General features: G+C 49.1%; 1 protein-coding gene across 6 annotated transcripts in view; it reads left to right on the top strand.

The window, feature by feature from the left end:
* NOTCH2 (notch receptor 2) overlaps positions 1-18447 on the top strand; it is a 130874-nt gene that overhangs the window by 102657 nt on the left and 9770 nt on the right. For 5 of the 6 annotated variants that reach the window (XM_036344185.1, XM_036344186.1, XM_036344187.1 and 2 more), the window contains 15 exons: positions 321-466; positions 2150-2263; positions 4644-4763; positions 5157-5309; positions 5632-5860; positions 6622-6823; positions 8666-8819; positions 10377-10561; positions 11230-11362; positions 11813-12049; positions 13372-13484; positions 14370-14875; positions 16172-16519; positions 17287-17429; positions 17622-17832. In XM_036344185.1, coding sequence (XP_036200078.1) covers positions 321-466; positions 2150-2263; positions 4644-4763; positions 5157-5309; positions 5632-5860; positions 6622-6823; positions 8666-8819; positions 10377-10561; positions 11230-11362; positions 11813-12049; positions 13372-13484; positions 14370-14875; positions 16172-16519; positions 17287-17429; positions 17622-17832 — 2994 coding nt within the window. Of the gene's footprint in view, positions 1-320; positions 467-2149; positions 2264-3372; positions 3513-4643; positions 4764-5156; positions 5310-5631; positions 5861-6621; positions 6824-8665; positions 8820-10376; positions 10562-11229; positions 11363-11812; positions 12050-13371; positions 13485-14369; positions 14876-16171; positions 16520-17286; positions 17430-17621; positions 17833-18447 lie in introns of those variants that run through there. The other variant, XR_004973367.1, reaches the window with a different exon arrangement.

Here is an 18447-nt window from a genome sequence, read left to right as displayed (position 1 = left end):
ATATTAATGTGTCTTTCAGATTGGTCCAATATGTTGTACCAACCATGCTCTTTACATATGAAAGCTCAGTGTAATTAATTAGTTTCTCTAGCATCTTTGTGAACCAGGGCAGCACCAGGAAGGAAGGTCATTTAACTCCAGATGGGCCCTCCTGATCCACACTGTGTTCATGGTGACCCACGTATAGGTCCCCAGAGAGTAGAGATGACATTAGCTTACCTTCATCTCCTCTTTCCCTCATTTCTTCACCATGTCCTGTATTCAACTCTGACTCAATTGTACCTTCATTCCCCATAGTAAAGAATTCTGTCTTCTTTCAGATACAAGTGCCTCTGTGATGCAGGCTGGGTCGGCATCAACTGTGAAGTGGACAAAAATGAATGCCTTTCCAATCCATGCCAGAATGGAGGAACCTGTGACAACCTGGTGAATGGATACAGGTGTACTTGCAAGAAGGGCTTTAAAGGTGAAGGCAAAAGTGCATATTTCCATCTCCCTTCCCTGCCCTTTGGTTGTTGCGTATTGCTTGGCTCACTTCTTTCTTTCCTTTTTTCCTCTGTTCATTCACACAGCAAACATAATTTGAGCACCTAATATTTATAAGGCATTGGGCAGTAAAGACATAAATAGATATAGATTCTACTCTCAGCCTAGCAGAGAGGTAAGCCTAGCAGAGAGGTTCACTTACACAACTTTGGACAGGTGTTCTAATTGCAAGCTTCTTGATGCAGGGTTGATTCTATGATAATTCAAAAGAGAAATTGGTAGTAGGATGAAAATACTGTCTTGCTGTAATTCCTACAGCAGTAATATGGAAAGATTCATGTGTTCAAAACCTTCCAGCAAATTCTTTCACACAGTGAGATACTCTTAGATACCTAGTTCCCCGTGGCCTTCTGGAAAAATACAGAATAAGGGGGGTATTGTGTAAAATAATTTTGGGGTTGTTACTGTTGTATTTCTGCCATCAGTTTTCACTTGGAAACTCATGAGAGAGCAATCCATGGGTAAATCATTTATATTTGGACTGCTCTATTCACTTAGTCTTTCAGTTCCCCACACAAAAGCAGTGCCAGGCCCTAGCTGGTTTGGCTCAGTGGATAGAGTGTTGGCCTGCAGACTCAAGGGTCCCGGGTTCAATTCTGGTCAAGGGCACATGCCTGAGTTGCTGGCTCGATCCCCAGTAGGGGGCGTGCAGGAGACACCCAATCAATGATTCTCTCTCATCATTCATGTTTCTATCTCCCTCTCCCTTCCTCTCTGAAATCAATAAAAATATTTTTTTTTTAAAAAGCGGTGCCAGGCTACTGTGACTCAGCAGTATATTTCAGGGACATTTTATTTGATTAGTTGAAAACGTTCTGAAACCGTATTTTAGTTATTAATTTACTGATATATTACATTTGCAAAGAAGCGTATAGATTTAAAAGCACTTTTATGTGTTTATCTCATTGAGACTTACTGATCAAACAAAATCAAAATGTACAGTCCATATTTGTATGACTGTTGAATAGCCAGCCCTCTGCACTCCCGGATCATTTTTACAGTGCCCTAATTCCTCTATTTTAAGGCTTTATTGAAGATGTAAAGGTGTGTAATAGCTGGGTACTTTCCTGTCCCCATAAGTGCCTCTTTTCTCTTTTTTAGAGTGGGAGTAGAATTCATATCTTGATCAGGAGGAGTCAGCTTTGTGACCTCAGGAAGTCTTACCACATCGATGGAAGAGGGGGCATAACTCGGAGGCTTTGATTAATGTATTCAGGAATGTCACCCCTCGATAACGCATACCCCCTTGTTAAGCCCTGACCAGATACTTTGTGTACAAAGAGCTTATATTTAGATTAAGCAGCAGATTTTTGCTCTTAATGAACTTCTTGGTTCATTATTGAGAAATTATTTGTACCATATTTGAGGGTGCATTAGACTTTAGGATATCAGAACGTATCTTAACTAAGCACTATTTTTTACTTGCTCTATGTCAGAGACTTGTCACTAAAACCAATGAACAGATGTTCCGGTGGCCTGAAGAAATGAATGCAGTTTCTGAGGTGTTTCATGTTTACCACCGAGAGGATCGCTTAGTAATTCAGATAATAGGAGACTAACAGAAAGGTTCACGGTTTGGGTTTTTCCCCTTTTCTATCCACAGGCCATAACTGTCAGGTGAATATCAACGAATGTGCTTCAAATCCGTGCCTGAACCAAGGAACCTGCCTTGATGACATAAGTGGCTACACCTGCCGCTGCGTGCTCCCCTACACAGGTGAGCCCTGAAAGTGCGGGGACATGGGGATGCTCGTCCCCCCTTGTCATTCCAAACCTCGGAGTCTCAGAGGTGGGATCTGTGGGGCGGCTGCTGGAGGACTCGCCCGTCGCATGTCCTGCCCTCACTCACTGGATCTGGAGCTCTGAGAAATCACTGTGACCTCCCTCATGCAAGTGCTGGGAGATTCATTGCCTTTTTGGCTCTTTAGGGTTTGAAATTTTTTTCATCGTGTGTGGTTGGAACTGATGCAGAGCTGATGGTTTAGTCCATTATTGTGAATGGAGCAGTGTCTCCATGGTCCATGCTCCTTGTCTTGGTTTCAATAACAAGACTACCACTTCTTGCTAATTTATTATGTGCCAGATACTTTATACACTTTGGATTATTCCTTCTAGTGCTCACAATAACCCTACAGGTAGAAGTTCCTGTCACCATTTGTACATGAAGAAGCTGAGGCAAGAGAGGTTACTTGCTGAGGGTCACAGAGAGGGGTGGTAGGTCTAGGATTTGTCCCCAAGTCTCTAAACCCAGAGCTTGTCCTCTTAACTGCCATTCTTCTCCTCCCGGTCCGCACAGCTGCGTCTCATTCAGAGAGGTAACGCCCCGGATGGCGCTCACACACAGAAGACGTGCTGTGCCTCCGTTGTATGCCAGGTGGTCTTTGTCTCGGGTGCTATTTCAGGAGTGTGCTTGGACATGTCTGCTGTGTTCTCCTGCCTCATTACTGCCATCCTGTGATTGGTTGTATTTGTGTGGCTTGTTTACCTCCTCGTCATCCCATTTTCTTCATGTCTGGGAAACAAAACAAACATGGGGGATGGCGTTGCATGCTCTGCAGTGAGCAGCATGCGGGCGGGATGCCTTGGCCTTGGGCTGTGCACAGTAGCTGTGACTAGTGACTCTGAGCGGTGTAGAGCGGCAAGTGGCCTTGAGCATGACTCTGTGACCTGGAAGATTTGATGCTACTTGTTCCCTCTACCCCGCTTTAGAAGACATGTTTATGTAGGGAAACAGCATGTAGCCAGCCTGGTGGGTAAAATCAGAGTTATCAGAGATCCCCAGCTCTCCCCAGACAAACACAGTCTCCACCGTGTCATTCATTTCAGAGCGACAGTGCAGACCACATTCATTGGCAGTGAGAAGATCATCTCACTCACAACCATAGACTCAATGTTGACGGCTGCGGGGAGATATAGGCAGACGTCACTCTATGCAACCACATCATAGACTTGCCTGGGTGTGCCTTGTGTGTACAGTTCATGTTGAAATTATTCATTCTGTCTTCTTGCTATGCGGATACTATAAGAATGTTTACTCTGTGCCAGCTGTCGGTTTTGCTTTAGATTAGGATGCCAATAAAAGAATCTCCTATGTGTGAACTTAGAGAAATTAATTATATTAGACTGGAAGCCTGTGCAGGTGAAATCTCAGTGCTGAGTGTGGCTAAGGCTTCTGCCTGGCATTGAGTTTGGCCCGCATGAAGGCCACTAAGCAACATTGCCTTCCCTGTGAGCCACTATTCTGACCAGACACACTAAAAAGCTGCTTGGGGACATTGGTGAAAATTTGTGGTAATGTTCTTCTTTCTGAATACAAAATTTTAGGATAAAATTTTAAATCAAGTTAGTTCAACTTGACTTTAAAATCAACCTCATCTCCCTTTTAATAAGAGCATCCTTTTTGTGTCTGGAAGCTTGGATTCAGCATACTGAGGCAGAAAACATTGGTGGGCAGATACTGACGTCGTGCTGTTGCTGTCAATATAAGGAGACATGTTGCTAGGCACTCAGGATCACTTCCCTGTTTCCTCCCTCCGGGGCCTTCTGGTCAACCTCACTGCCTTCTGGAACGGGCCAGTGAGGCTGCGAGGAATAGGAGGCCGTACTGTGGTGGCTTCTTCCCTGCTCACACGAAGTGGGTCTGTGTGGCTAAGCCTCCAAGTAGCCGAATCTTAGCTGTGGAGATGCAGAAGCTGTCACTCCCGACTGAGGCAGGTGTCAAATGCACGCAGCTACTCGTGATAGCAGGACGATGACAGCAGCCCCCGTCGTCACGTGCTCACTCTGTGTGCCAGGCTCTAACTAATAAGCACTTACTGATCGTTTTTTCATTGAATCCTCAAAAGCCTCTATGAGCGCTATCCTGATTTCCGTTTTACTGATGTGGAAGGCTCAGAGGAAATGAGTAACTTGCCTGAGGCCACACAGTTAGTAATAAAGTCGGAGCCAAGACTCAGGGGCCGCAGGTCTCTCAGCTTCCAAAGCTCTTCACCACTGCTGTGGACGTGCATTCGGAGAGCCTCCTTCGGTATAGAATCTGGGAAATTTCCAATTCCGTGGCTGGTTTTCTGTCCTGAACTCTGTCATTTGCTTTGCAGGCAAGAACTGTCAGACGGTGCTGGCTCCCTGTTCCCCAAACCCTTGTGAGAATGCTGCTGTGTGCAGAGAGGCGCCCAATTTCGAGAGTTACACCTGCCTGTGTGCCCCTGGCTGGCAAGGTAACAACCCGGGAAGGGAGAAACCAAACATTTTTTCATGTGGGCAGGCCATCTGAATAAATGGAAGGCCCTGGTCTTTGTCCAGAACACAGGCTTTGGGCAGGAGCTGCTAATAGGAATGACTTAGAAAGCCTTTTCATGTTGCGTGTCTCTGGGGTCCTCTGGTGCCTGGAAGACTCCAGCCTGAGCCTGAAACCATGATGTCCTGCAGGGAATTTTAGCACCTGGCCAGCTGCTTGCCAGGGGCACAGAGGCCTTAAGAGACTTCCCAAAGCAGGGGACCAACCAGAATGCCCTTGAAGTAGCCCATCCCCCAGCTGGCGCTCAGGCCCCACGTAACCTCTGTGGAATCCGCGTCCCCAGACTCGACCACTCACTGCCCTGTGTTTCTAGGTCAGCGGTGTACCATTGACATTGACGAGTGTGTCTCCAAACCCTGCCTGAACCGTGGTCTCTGCCATAACACCCAGGGCAGCTACATGTGCGAGTGTCCTCCGGGCTTCAGCGGTATGGACTGTGAGGAGGACATCGATGACTGCCTCGCCAGTGAGTATGCCAGCCGGCTCCTAAGCCCCGGGCCCAGGAAAGCACTCAGGGGCCACAGAAGAGCTGGCGGGGGCAACTGCCTCTCAGGTCTGAGACTGGCCACCCCAACAGTTTATCACATATCCTTATTATTAGTGTTTTAAATCTTTTCGAAGCTAGTAGCTTTGGGAGTTAAGGCAGAGGAATCTCTTTGAAGCATTCCCTGAGTTACTAGGTTACTGCTCTTAGTGGGACTCAGTACAAGTCGCCCACCTTTGTGAGTCTCAGATTAAATTGCTGCTGCTGCTGTTTGGAGCTCTGATTCTCGTGTGTAATGGCTTAGATCCTTGCCAGAATGGAGGCTCCTGTGTCGATGGAGTGAATACGTTCTCCTGCCTGTGCCTTGCGGGCTTCACCGGGGACAAGTGCCAGACAGACATTAACGAGTGTCTGAGCGAACCCTGTAAGAACGGAGGGACCTGCTCCGACTACGTCAACAGCTACACGTGCAAGTGCCCGGCGGGATTTGAAGGAGTCCACTGCGAGAACAACATCGACGAGTGCACCGAGAGGTGGGTGCCCATACACTCCAGAAAGGGGGGGCACAGCACTGGGATTGCGGGGCAGGGGCAAGGCATCCATGTGGGTCCCAGTCCATAGTCATCTCCTGTTGCCCAGCCCTGATTCCTTGTAGATGTGTAGTTAGCAGGTCAAAGGTCAGGGGCTGACAAGCTTAGTGGTGGGTTATCATTCATTTCTTGCTTAGGGAAACAGAAAGAGCTGTAATTCTGAACAAAAGACAAATTTTCCTCTTTGTCTTTCATTCCTATTAGTTGACAATTTAAAAATTCTTATTTCTTTACAGATGTGTCATCACTGTTTAAGTAATTTCTGGGAGGCTGTTTTTTGTGGGTTTTTTTTTTTTTTTACTTATTAGCAAATTTGCTGTGTTTCTTTTTCATAAAGAAATCTAGAATTAAGAGTTTTCTGTTTAGCACTTTTCTTAGAAATGAAATTGGCTTAGGGATAAAATGAAATGTGATATAGAAGGACTGGATAAAATTTGGAAACCTTCACTTTCTCTGGGAATTGCTCATCAACTCAGCCTTTTAAATACTTAAACTTCTTGGTTGTGGATAGGAAGCTGGGACTGAAGGCCAAGGGGCAACCAGTCTAGTTTGGAAAAAGGTAAAATTTACTGGGTGGAGGGGTTTGGGAGGCTCAGGAGTATTGGCCTCCGTAGCATCTTAGGTTCCAGGAACCTTGCTTTTTAAATAGCAGGTCAGAGGACCAGATCACCCCGCTGATGGCGCTCTCCCTGTTTGCTCCTTAGCTCCTGTTTCAACGGGGGCACGTGTGTCGACGGAATTAACTCCTTCTCTTGCTTGTGCCCTGTGGGCTTCACTGGCCCATACTGCCTCCATGAGATCAATGAATGCAACTCTCATCCGTGCCTGAATGAAGGAATATGTGTGGATGGCCTGGGTACCTACCGCTGCACCTGCCCCTTGGGCTACACTGGGAAAAACTGTCAGGTAATTAAATTCCAGCCCACTCACTCAGCTTCCTCAGAGTAGCAAAGTTCCGTACCTATTTCTTTTCTAGGTACATAAGCCCCTCCTGAAAGAGAAAATTCTAGGTCTCAGGGTTGTCCCAGGATAAATCAGGTTAACTTCTTAGTAGCTAGTAAATTGCAAAATAGTGACACTAGCCAGATAAACAATAAAATTGTTGTTAACAGCCCTAACCTGTTTGGCTCAGTGGATAGAGCATCAGCCTGCAGACTGAAGGGTCCCAGGTTCGACTCCGGTCAAGGGCATATGCCCAAGTTGCGGGCTCAATCCCCAGTCGGGGGGTGCAGGAGGCAGCCAGTCAATGATTCTCTCTCATCATTGATGTTTCTAGCTCTCTCTCTCTTCCTTCCTTTCTGAAATCAATAAAAAAAAAAATTGTTGTTAACAGACTGAGAACTGCAGACAAATACGTGTGGGAAGTAAGCACATAGATATTGTTTACATTGGAAATACAGAAAGGGAAAAAAGAACAATTAAAAAATTAAAATTTAAAGGTCAGATATATCTAAGGGGACAAGTGTCAGGTCTTACGATGTTGTGACAACCTCCAACCAAGCTATTCACACATCTTTCAAATGCAAATTCCTAAGTTGCATTGTTCTGGACTCTTCGGAAGGACCCTCAGAACCAACTAGTCTAGCCTTTCATTTCGTGGACGGAGAAACCAAGCCCCAGAGGGACAAGCCCGCTCTTCCAAGATTGCATACCAAGCACTGTGTGTAATTTTATGCTATTTTACCTCCTAAAACCGTGGTAAAATGATAGCACCACAGAACTCTCAAGAATTCGGGAATGAACGGCCACATTTAACGAGCCTTACGGGTGCCCTTCAGTAAGGCTCTGTCCATGTTGGACGTGCAGATGTTACCGCCTCTGCATGTTAAACAGCTTGCTGCGGATTCTGAGGGTCGGGGACATCCTCATTGGGTTTCTGCTCACTCTCACGGTGTGAGAGTATAAATGCTGGTGGAGCACTCTGCCCTCCCCCGCCGGCCCCTCCTTTCACAAACCGTCTGTATTGTGCCGTTCCTGCCTCTCCCAGAGGCCACATGGGACAGTGGAGGAAGCCCCAAGTCTGCTTGCACTCTTTGCCTCACTTTTTCATAAGCCTGATTTTCTCCGCTCGAAACAAGCTGTTTGACAGTTTTTAGGCTTATTAACAGGCTTTAAGATCATGCTCATCACAGACAGGTTTGCTCGAGACCCCCGTGGGTTCCTCGCACAGGATTGGCACGGGGAGACGTGTACCTGTCTGACAGCTTGACTCTTGCTTTCTAGCCTGACAGTGTGACCCTATATCCAGATATAATCATGATGTAAGGAATAGTTTAACCTATTGGGCTTCCTCAAATTCTTCCATTTCTCTCATAAGAACTGTTTAAAGAACAGAGCTAAGAGTAATTGGACTATATAAAATGATTAGATTACTTGAGGACACTGGATCTAGTTTAAGGCTTGGATGAGGGCTTTATTATTATTATTTAATATAATTTTATTGATTTCAGAGAGGGAGAGAAAGATAGAAACATCAATGATGAGAGAGAATCATCAATCGGCTGCCCCCCGCACACCCCACACTAGGTATTGAGCCCACAATCTGGGCATGTGCCCTGACCAGGAATCAAACCGTGACCTCCTGGTTCATAGGTGGATGCTCAACCACTGAGCCACGCTGGCAGGTTGAGTGACAGCTTTTGGGAAAAAGTAATTAATGTGTTTTTCTTTGATTACTTAAAATGCAGCGTAACCTATTCTCTTCGTTTCCGGTGTGTGGATGTTGACCTGTGTGTGCCTCTGTTTCAGACGCTGGTGAACCTTTGCAGTCGGTCTCCATGTAAAAACAAAGGCACCTGCATTCAAGAGAAAGCGCACTCCTGGTGCCTGTGTCCACCTGGGTGGGCTGGTGCCTACTGCGACGTGCCCAATGTCTCCTGTGAGGTGGCTGCCAAGGGAAGAGGTAAGCTCTGCCCCTCAGGCCCAAGGGCCATTCCCTGAAATATTGACTGGCCAGTGGCATTTAGGGCAGGCGTTGTTACTATGGGCTGAGAGGGGAGGGCAGGCAGTACGGGGTGGGCAAGGCTCTGGCAAAAGGGCCTGAGATGAAAGGGCAGAGGAATAGGCTTCGAGATTCCAAAAAAGAAATGTATTTGTATGCCTCTTCTTGATCCATTCGGCTATCAGTGGACACCTAGGTTGCTTCCTTAGCTTGGCTGTTGTAAATAATTCTGTGATGAGCATAGTGGTGAATATATCTTTTCACATTCGTGTTTTCGTTTTCTTTGGATAAATACCCAGAGGTGGAATTTCTGGGTCATATGGTAGTTCTGTTTTTAATTTTTTGAGGAACCTTCATACTTCGCCAGTTTACAATCCCACCAACAGTGCACAAAGGCTCCCTTTTCTCCACATTCATGCCAACACTTGTTATTTCTTGTTATTTGTTGACTTTGTGATAATAGCCTTTCTGACCGGTGTGAGGTCTATCCCATTGTGGTTTTAATTTGCATTTTCCTGGGGATTAGTGATCTTGAGCATCTTTTCATGTCTGTTGGCCATCTCTGTGTCTTCTTTGAAGAAATGTCTATTCAGGTCCTCTGCTCATTTTAAAAATAAAAATTTTGATATTGAGTTATATGAATTATTTATGTATTTTGGATATTAATCCCTTATCAGATATATGATTTGCAAATATCTTCTCCCACTCAGTAGCTTGTCTTTTCATATGGTTTCACTTATATGTGGAACCTAAAAACAAAAAACAGAAAAACAGACTTAGAGATACAAAGAACAAACTGATGGTTGTTGGAGGGATGGTGGGTTAAAAACATGAAGGAGCCCTCGCCAGTTTGGCTCAGTGGATAGAGCGTCAGCCTGTGGACTGAAGGGTCCCAGGTTCGATTCCAGCCAAGTGCACATGCCTGGGTTGCGGGCTCGATCCCCAGTAGGGGGTGTGCAGGAGGCAGCCGATCAATGATTATCTCTCATCATTGATGTTTCTATCTCTCTCTCCTTCTCCCTTCCTCTCTGAAATTAATAAGGAAATATATTTTAAAAATTAAAAAAAATAAAAACATGAAGGGGATTAAGAGGTACAAACTTCCAGTTATAAAATAAAAAAGTCATGGGGATGTAGTTTATAGCTTAGGGAATATAGTCAATAATATCATCATAATGTTGTATGGTGTCAGATGGTTACAGCACTTATCATAGTGATCACTTCATGAGATATATACATATAAATTATGAATTATTCTCATGGTGTGCACCTAAAACTCATATAATGTTGTATGTCACTATATTTTCATAAGAACAAGAACTGTATTTTAAGTGAAACGAAGGCATGTGCCACTTTCAGGGCTTGTTTATTTTCAACACATATCCGATGTCGGGGTCCCTGAATTAGACGGGAGTAAAAGCCAATGTGCCCACTGGCTTGATGAGTTTGCTCAGAGTTAGTCTGAACCTGACACATCCTGTGTCCTCTGTGACATGTCTTCCTCCTCTGGTTCCCCAGGGGTGACCCCCGACCGCTTGTGCCAGCACTCGGGCGTCTGCATCAATGCCGGCAACTCGCACCACTGCCAGTGCCCCCTGGGCTACACCGGAAGCTACTGCGAGCAGCAGCTGGACGAGTGTGCGTCCAATCCCTGCCAGCACGGAGCCACCTGCAGGGACTTCATTGGTGGATACCGATGTGAGGTAAGAGGCAGGCACACAGCAGAGACCTCCCGGAAGATGGTGCAGCTATTGTGAACACCAGCATATTGAATTTAGCTGCATATGTCTTATTTTTACAAATTTTAACCAGACACCATTCCAGTGTTTCCTGTGAAAGTATACATTTGTTTCTTTCAGTCCCCTGTGCCGTAAGTTAGCGTAGCTGTAGCAAGATATTTTCAGCGGTCTGGAACCATCTCACTTCCCTGGGGCTGCCTCTGCTCGTTTTAACACTCAGAGCCAGTATTCACTGCCTGAACCTGGAGATGAATAATTTACCACCATCCACATGACTACTTGGCCAAGTCATAGCATCTTCATGACCTACAAGGGAATGAATACATCTTTTAAAGATGGGACAACCGCCCCCAGGAGGGACAGGAGTTTTGCATAGGGGCCTGTTTGAAACATCCCTCAGGATCCAGTCCTTGCCATCCACGATGGTGGCTTCTTCAGCGGGAAGAGGTCAATGCGGGTGGGCGGCAGTCAGCCCCGCACAGGATGGTGGTTGGGAGGGGGGTGATGTCAGAAACATGCCGGAGCCAGGACGCGGGACAGAGGTCACAGTATCGTGCCAGATGTCATTTACTCTCGTGGTCTGTTTCCAACGATGGTCCAGTATTTCTTGTCCTTCTGTCTGCCCCTGGCAGTGCGTCCCAGGATACCAGGGTGTCAACTGCGAGTACGAGGTGGATGAGTGCCAGAACCAGCCATGCCAGAACGGGGGCACCTGTGTCGACCTGGTGAACCATTTCAAGTGCTCCTGCCCGCCAGGCACCCGCGGTAGGAAATCAGCCTTACCCATTCTCTGTCCAGGGCTTTCTCTAAGTTACAAATGCAATTTTAATGTTGGGAGGAGGCGTTAAAAATCAGACATTTAGTTCTGAATTCTGGTAACTCGCCGTTTCATTCACTTGCCTCTTGCCTGGCTCTGAGGTTCTGACTCATGTCCTTGGTGCTGTCTGGGTCTTGCTGACATCTGATGTTCCATGAAACACAGAATGTGGAAATCATAGCATTTTGCAACATTAGCCTGGTGGCGAGATTTCTTGGAGCTTCGAGGGAAAACAGCCAGTGGCCTCCTGAATAAATGATTCCCATTTACCAGCTGATGTGTGTTTTTAAACTTGCCAAGTCTTGTCCCCCTAAGGTGGGGAAATGAATGGAATGAAAACCTTGCTGGAGAGCAGGGTTCCCAGAACGGTCCTAATTCTCGCTCTCCTCTCCCCCCAGGCCTGCTTTGTGAAGAGAACATTGACGACTGTGCCAGGGGGCCCCACTGCCTCAACGGTGGGCAGTGTGTGGATAAGATCGGGGGCTACAGCTGCCGCTGCCTGCCTGGCTTTGCCGGAGAGCGGTGTGAGGGGGACATCAACGAGTGCCTGTCCAACCCCTGCAGCTCAGAGGGCAGCCTGGACTGCGTACAGCTCACCAACGACTACATGTGCGTCTGCCGCAGTGCCTTCACAGGTGAGGCCTCTCCACGAGGAGGCTGGGCCTGGGGGGCCCACCCAGACCTGAGGGAGCTTTTCTTGGGCAGGAAAACTAGACCAGCATCAGTCAGGGCCCAGTTTCTTCTTAGGTCTGTGCTCCATAGATTTTATAGTTAGTCTACAACAGTGGTTCCCAAACTTATTTGGCCTACCGCCCCCTTTCCAGAAAAAATATTACTCAGCGCCCCCTGGAAATTAATTTTTTTTAAATTTTAATAGCAGTTAAACAGAAAGGTATATGTATTGATGTTTCTACCTTTTTCGTAAAATATAGTAAAGAAAGGTGTAAATTAGAAACATTGAAGTTTGAAATTATGAAACTATTTATTGAACTCAGAATAGAAAGGTAATACAAAAAAAGTTAAAACAAATGCACCTGTGGCCATCACAGCCCCCCTGGATCGCTGCAGCGCCCACCAGGGGGCGGTAGCGCCCACTTTGGGAATCACTGGTCTACAATCTCTACATTTTCTCTTTTGCTATACATTGATTTTATATATATACATATATCATATATATTTATATGCATATGTAGTATATATACATTTACTAGTATGTAGCAGAGATATAAAAAAATAGAATGTTGGGAGTAGTTGAGCAAAATCACATTTTTAATTGCAATAAAATACACATAAAGTTTACCATCTTAACCATTTTTAAGTGCACAGTTCAGTGTTGTAAGTACATTCACGCTGTTGTGCTGCCATCACCAGCATCCATCCACAGAGCTCTTTTCCTCTGAGCAATACCAGTGGGGAAATGAACTCTGGAAAGTTAAGCTGTATTTTAAAGCAGCACCAATCAGGCTTCAAAAAGGCTAAAAAAATGATTGAAAAGAGATGTTATGGATGAAAATTCTCTATAAATTGCAAATCAGCATTTATATGTATTGGTCTGGGGAAGTCTCTCCTATGAAGTAGACGATGTTAACAAAATGCAGTGAACAGTTTTGCTAAATGTTTCCTTTGACTTATGACAGCTAAATGCCTTCACTAAGAAGCTGTGTCGTTCTTGTTTTTGTTTTTTGTGATGGTTTTAGAGTCACTTTTCATATCCATCCTGTTCTGTGAGTCAGGTGGGAATGTTGTCGTGTAGATGAGACAGGTGAGGGGGTGGGTCAGGCACCATGAGGTCGGCGCGTGCTTCTCCCTGTCTCTGTGGCTGAGACCTGAGCGCTCATACCTCCCACCCCACCTCTGACCTCTGACCCTGGGCTCGCTCACACCCTCCCAGGGCTCTGCTCAGTAACTTGCAGCTACACTCTGTCTCCTAAAGCTCCTTTTCATTTTCTGTTTTGAGGTCGTCACTGTGAAACTTTCGTCGACGTGTGTCCCCAGATGCCTTGCTTGAATGGAGGGACTTGTGCCGTGGCCAGCAACATGCCTGATGGTTTCATTTGTCGTTGTCCCCCGGTAAGTGCCGTGTTGCCTTCTGAAGGCGCACGCTGTCTTCATACGGTCTGACGAGCCAAGCTTAGCTGGTCTTCCCACGCTGTAGGGGGGCTTTCTTGATGGGGAGGTTTCTCCATTGAAGAAAGTGCTTGGGTTTTCCGTGTAGAGCTAAGATACTGACACAGTGGGCGCCCTAGTCTGCGACTGTGGGTCTTTGGAAGCAGCGAGGGAACCCGCACGCGGTGGGGGATGCTCCCCGCAGAGAGGACTGCTGTCTCTGGCTGCGGGTGCTGCGCTGGAGGTGGTCTTGCTGCCCGGCTGGGGGCAGAGTTGGTTGGAAACGCAGCTTCGCCTGCATTCCTCAGCAGGGGCTGTTTCAGAGAAAGCTGCTGCTTAAACTAGAAGGAAGCCTGATTTTAGCCATTTGCTGTGCAGGCCCCTTTGCCGCTGGCGGAGGCTGAAACCTCCCTAAAACAGAGATCACGGTGTGGAGGCCCCGAGGGGAAGCCTGTGCAGGCACCCTGGCCGGGACCGCACAGGAAGTGGAGGGATGACTGACATGGGGAAGTGTATTTACCCAGAACTCCTGAAGTGATTCCCCACACTCCCCAAAGGCCTTACGTAAGCGACAGAACGATGGTTAGGAAAGGTGCTAACAGAAGCAGTGTCGCCTGCGTCTTATCCCATCACGACCTGTGGATTTAATTTGGGTGTGATCTTAAGTGGGTAGAACTCACATCATCCCAAGGGTTGACTTGAAGAGGTCTCTTCTTGCAACTTGGTCCAGTTGGCTGCGTGGAGGAATCTTAGCCTCCCTAGCGGTGTGGCCGAAGGCTTGGGAGGGGAAATGGGACATGCCCTCAAGAATCGACCCCCCCATCCTCATTTGTTCACTGATTTCCGCAGGGGTTCTCCGGGGCGAGATGCCAGAGCAGCTGTGGACACGTGAAGTGTAGGCGAGGGGAGCAGTGTGTCCACACGCCCTCAGGGCCCCGCTGCTTCTGCCCCAACCCCCAGGAGTGCGAGCTGGGCTGTGCCAGTAGCCCCTGCCAGCACGGGGGGAGCTGCCTCCCGCAGCGCCAGCCCCCGTATTACTCCTGCCAGTGCCCTCCGCCGTTCCGGGGCAGCCGCTGCGAGCTCCACACGGCCCCCACCAGCACCCCACCTGCCACCTGTCACAGCCAGTACTGTGCCGACAAAGCTCGGGACGGCGTCTGCGATGAGGCCTGCAACAGCCACGCCTGCCAGTGGGACGGGGGTGACTGCTCCCTCACCATGGAGAACCCCTGGGCCAACTGCTCCTCCCCACTGCCCTGCTGGGATTACATCAACAACCAGTGCGACGAGCTGTGCAACACGGCCGAGTGCCTGTTCGACAACTTTGAGTGCCAGGGGAACAGCAAGACGTGCAAGTAAGGGTCCTGGGTCCCTCGAAGCGGAGGGCGACTGTCACTAACACACCTCGGTTTCCTGTTCTTGCTCCTAACCACTCCAGCGCTTCCGCCCGACCTGCCTCTGCTTTCAGACTGGTGCCCGAGGCCCTCTGCTTCCTGGCGCCGGCCTCGTCCCACCGCACGCCGCCCGGGGCGCTGCCTGGCTGGCAGAGGTTCAGGGATGCTCCTTGCACAACCACCCTCTCTCTGCCTATTTCTGCCTTCTCACCTGCTGCTCTCGTGACCTCCTGGGGAAATGCCTTTTGGAAGTGGTGCTGCCCACTCTCAGGCAGCCTCTCACGTAACCTGCCCGCAGGATGGATGGAAAGGTCTGTACCTCTGCCTGCTCACCCCCCACCTTTCCCAGCTGGGTTTTTCAGGAAGTGGAGCTAGGTTAGGCCGCGCAGCCCTCCTGGTCTTCGCTTTGCAGCTACAGGGCGCTCTGTGGGTCGCATGGAGACTGTCCTGTTAGGTGTCCCATTCTATTTGCCTCTGATGAGTTCTCCACAGCCTGGTGAGGCGTGGGTGTTGTTAATGGTCTTTCAAGGGTGAGGGAACCGAGACCCAGCGGTTAAATTGCCAGAGCACACCCAGCGCTTCCTGACACCTCAGTGCTTGCTGAGCTAGCGTGGCAGCTTGTGCCGAATGGTATGACTGTCACAGGGTGTCAGGGAGGGGAGTGCCGATGAAGTGGACTGTGCACCATTTAGGTTCTGGGACTCGATTTCCTTTTCCTAGTATTTGAAAGAGGCTGTACAAGTTAGATGTGGTTTCCTGTGTGGGACACACACCTCCCTGCCCACCTTCCCTAGCTGGGACTCAGTGTGGGTGGGGAGAATAGAGGCCATATGGACACGTCTTGATGGCTCGGAGCTATGTATCCAGGTTCTGGAGACACCTGTACTTCCAATGCCCCTGGTTACCTCGCCAGGGGCGGTGCAAACAGAAATAGAGGAAGCATGAGGCAGGTTGATTTTCCTCTTGTTTGTCCACCTGATTTAAAAACACGACGAGCTACCAGGGGCCCCTAGCCCGTGTGGCACAGTGAGCACGTGCTGTCTCTCATTCAGGGCGCGCCCCCTGAAGCCGTGTGGCGCAGACTCTGTGCTCTAAGATGGCAGGGGCGGGAAATCCAGGGAAGGCGTCACGGGCATCTGGGGCCTGACCTGGGCCACAGAAGATGGGTAGGAAAAATCCAGCGTAGTTCCCAGTGGAAAACCAAATGGAGCTGCGGCCTCGTCTGAGCCCCTCCCCCCGGCCTGCCTCCCTGCCCAGGTACGACACGTACTGCGCAGACCACTTCAGGGACGACCACTGTGACCAGGGCTGCAACAGCGAGGAGTGCGGCTGGGACGGGCTGGACTGCGCTGCTGACCGGCCGGAGAACCTGGCCGAGGGGACCCTGGTGATCGTGGTGCTGATGCCCCCCGAGCAGCTGCTGCAGGACGCGCGCAGCTTCCTGCGGGCCCTGGGCACCCTGCTGCACACCAACCTGCGCATCAAGCGGGATCCCCAGGGGCACCTCATGGTCTACCCCTACTACGGCGAGAAGCCGGCCGCCCTGAAGAAGCCGAGGCTGGCACGCAGGTCCCTTCCTGAGGATCCAGACCAGGAGGTGGCTGGGTAGGTTTTTGGTTTCTGAGCTTTTTTTTTAGATACATTTTTACTGATTTGGGAGGAGAGCTAGAAACATCAATGATGAGAGAGAATCATTGATCAGCTGCCTCCTGCATGCCCCCATTGGGGATTGAGCCCACAACCCGGGCACGTGCCCTGACCAGGAATCGAACTGTGACTTCCTGGTTCATAGGTTGACACTCAACCCCTGAGCCATGCCGGCCAGGCTCTGAGCTGCTTAAAGCTTAATTTTATAAAGCTGAGCACTTCGATACACAGAGGAAGTCATAACGTAATCTGTGAAAATGCAAAGCCCAGACAAATAAAACAGCCCACCAGGTAAAACAGACGCACGGTCCCAGGATCTGTGTCTAAGACTAAAGGTTTGCCTTGATCTTGGGGATCTGCAAGGTGGGCTGGAGCGAGCACGAGGCAGGAGGCAGGGAGGCCTCCTCAGATGCTGGGCTCCCCAACCTCTCGCCAGGTCACCTCACATCCCTTTAGCGGGACTTCTCTCTCATATCAATCGTTGGCGTCTCAGCTGTGTGTGGCCTCAGTCAGAAGGCTTGGACTCAGCCCAGGAAGGTGAGGTACCCCCTAAGCAGGAATCAGTGTGTAGGATCTGAAGGAGAAATACTTTGATTTCTGAGAGCTTTCTGGAGGAGGCAGCACCACAGAGCAGAGAGGCCGACACTGCAGGAGACAAGGAAGGCTCGTGCAGCCCTGCCTAACTCCTCATTGCCCTTTCTCCTCTTTCCCCTGGGCACCCACAGCTCTAAGGTATTTCTGGAAATCGACAACCGCCAGTGTGTTCAAGATTCAGACCAGTGCTTCAAGACCACGGATGCAGCTGCAGCTCTTCTGGCCTCTCACGCTATCCAGGGCACCCTGTCCTACCCGCTTGTCTCTGTCGTCAGTGAGTAGCACTGCTTTAGGGGGAAGGTATGGGGGGGCGTCACCTGGGGACAAAGAGGAAGGGCACACTCCTCAACATGCAGCTCTTTGTTGTTGAGGGCTGGGAGCTCCCAGCTGCCCTCAGGATAAACGTAAAGCTAGTGTGGGGAGGTCAATGTCTTATCAACACGTTTCCTGTCGCTTGCACTTGCAGGTGAATCCCTGGGTCCCAAACCCACCCAGCTGCTCTATCTCCTTGCCGTCGCTGTTGTCATCATCCTGTTCCTTCTGCTGCTGGTGGTCATCATGGCAAAACGGAAGCGTAAGCACGGCTCCCTCTGGCTGCCCGAAGGCTTCACCCTTCGCCGGGAGTCCAGCAATCACAAGCGTCGAGAGCCGGTGGGACAGGATGCTGTGGGGCTGAAGTAAGCCGGCTTGCCCACAGCACTGCTCACAGCAGTGATGAGCAGGGGTAGAGCAGGCAGGCAGGTCGTGTGGGTGATGCCTTTAGCTCTGAGCTCTGACCACATCGCCACACGTGACCACACTCTGGGTACCCCCTGAGCAGCTGTGAAATAGCAGCCAAAGGCCAGTGCTTCCGACCTGTACGTGTATCTGTCGCATTGGTGCTCAGCTTCTGTATTGAGGCACACTTTTTGTTCTGTTTTGTTAATCCTCACCTGAGGATATCTTTTCCCATTAATTTTTAGAGAAAGTGGAAGGGAGGAAGAGAGAGAGAGAGACAGAAAGAAACATGGATGTGGGAGAGACACATCATTGGTTTTCTCCCGCACACACCCTGACAGGGCCAGAGACCCTGCAACCCAGGTACATGCCTTTGACCGGAATCGAACCTGAGACCCTTTAGTATGCAGGCCAATGCTCTAAACACTGAGCACACAGGCCAGAGCAAGGCACGCCTTTGTTGTAAGCTCTTGATCAGCGGGAAAGAAAGGATGTTTACTCCGGTAAAGGGATGTAAAATGCTGCCCATCCCTGTGGGCCAAAGCGAGTAGAGAAGAGTGTGTGTCCTGGTGGCA

Source organism: Myotis myotis, unplaced genomic scaffold, assembly GCF_014108235.1.
Source record: "Myotis myotis isolate mMyoMyo1 unplaced genomic scaffold, mMyoMyo1.p scaffold_m19_p_18, whole genome shotgun sequence".
Classification (NCBI taxonomy): domain Eukaryota; kingdom Metazoa; phylum Chordata; class Mammalia; order Chiroptera; family Vespertilionidae; genus Myotis; species Myotis myotis.
Note: the sequence above shows the minus strand (reverse complement) of the source record. Positions and strands in the feature narration are given on the sequence as shown.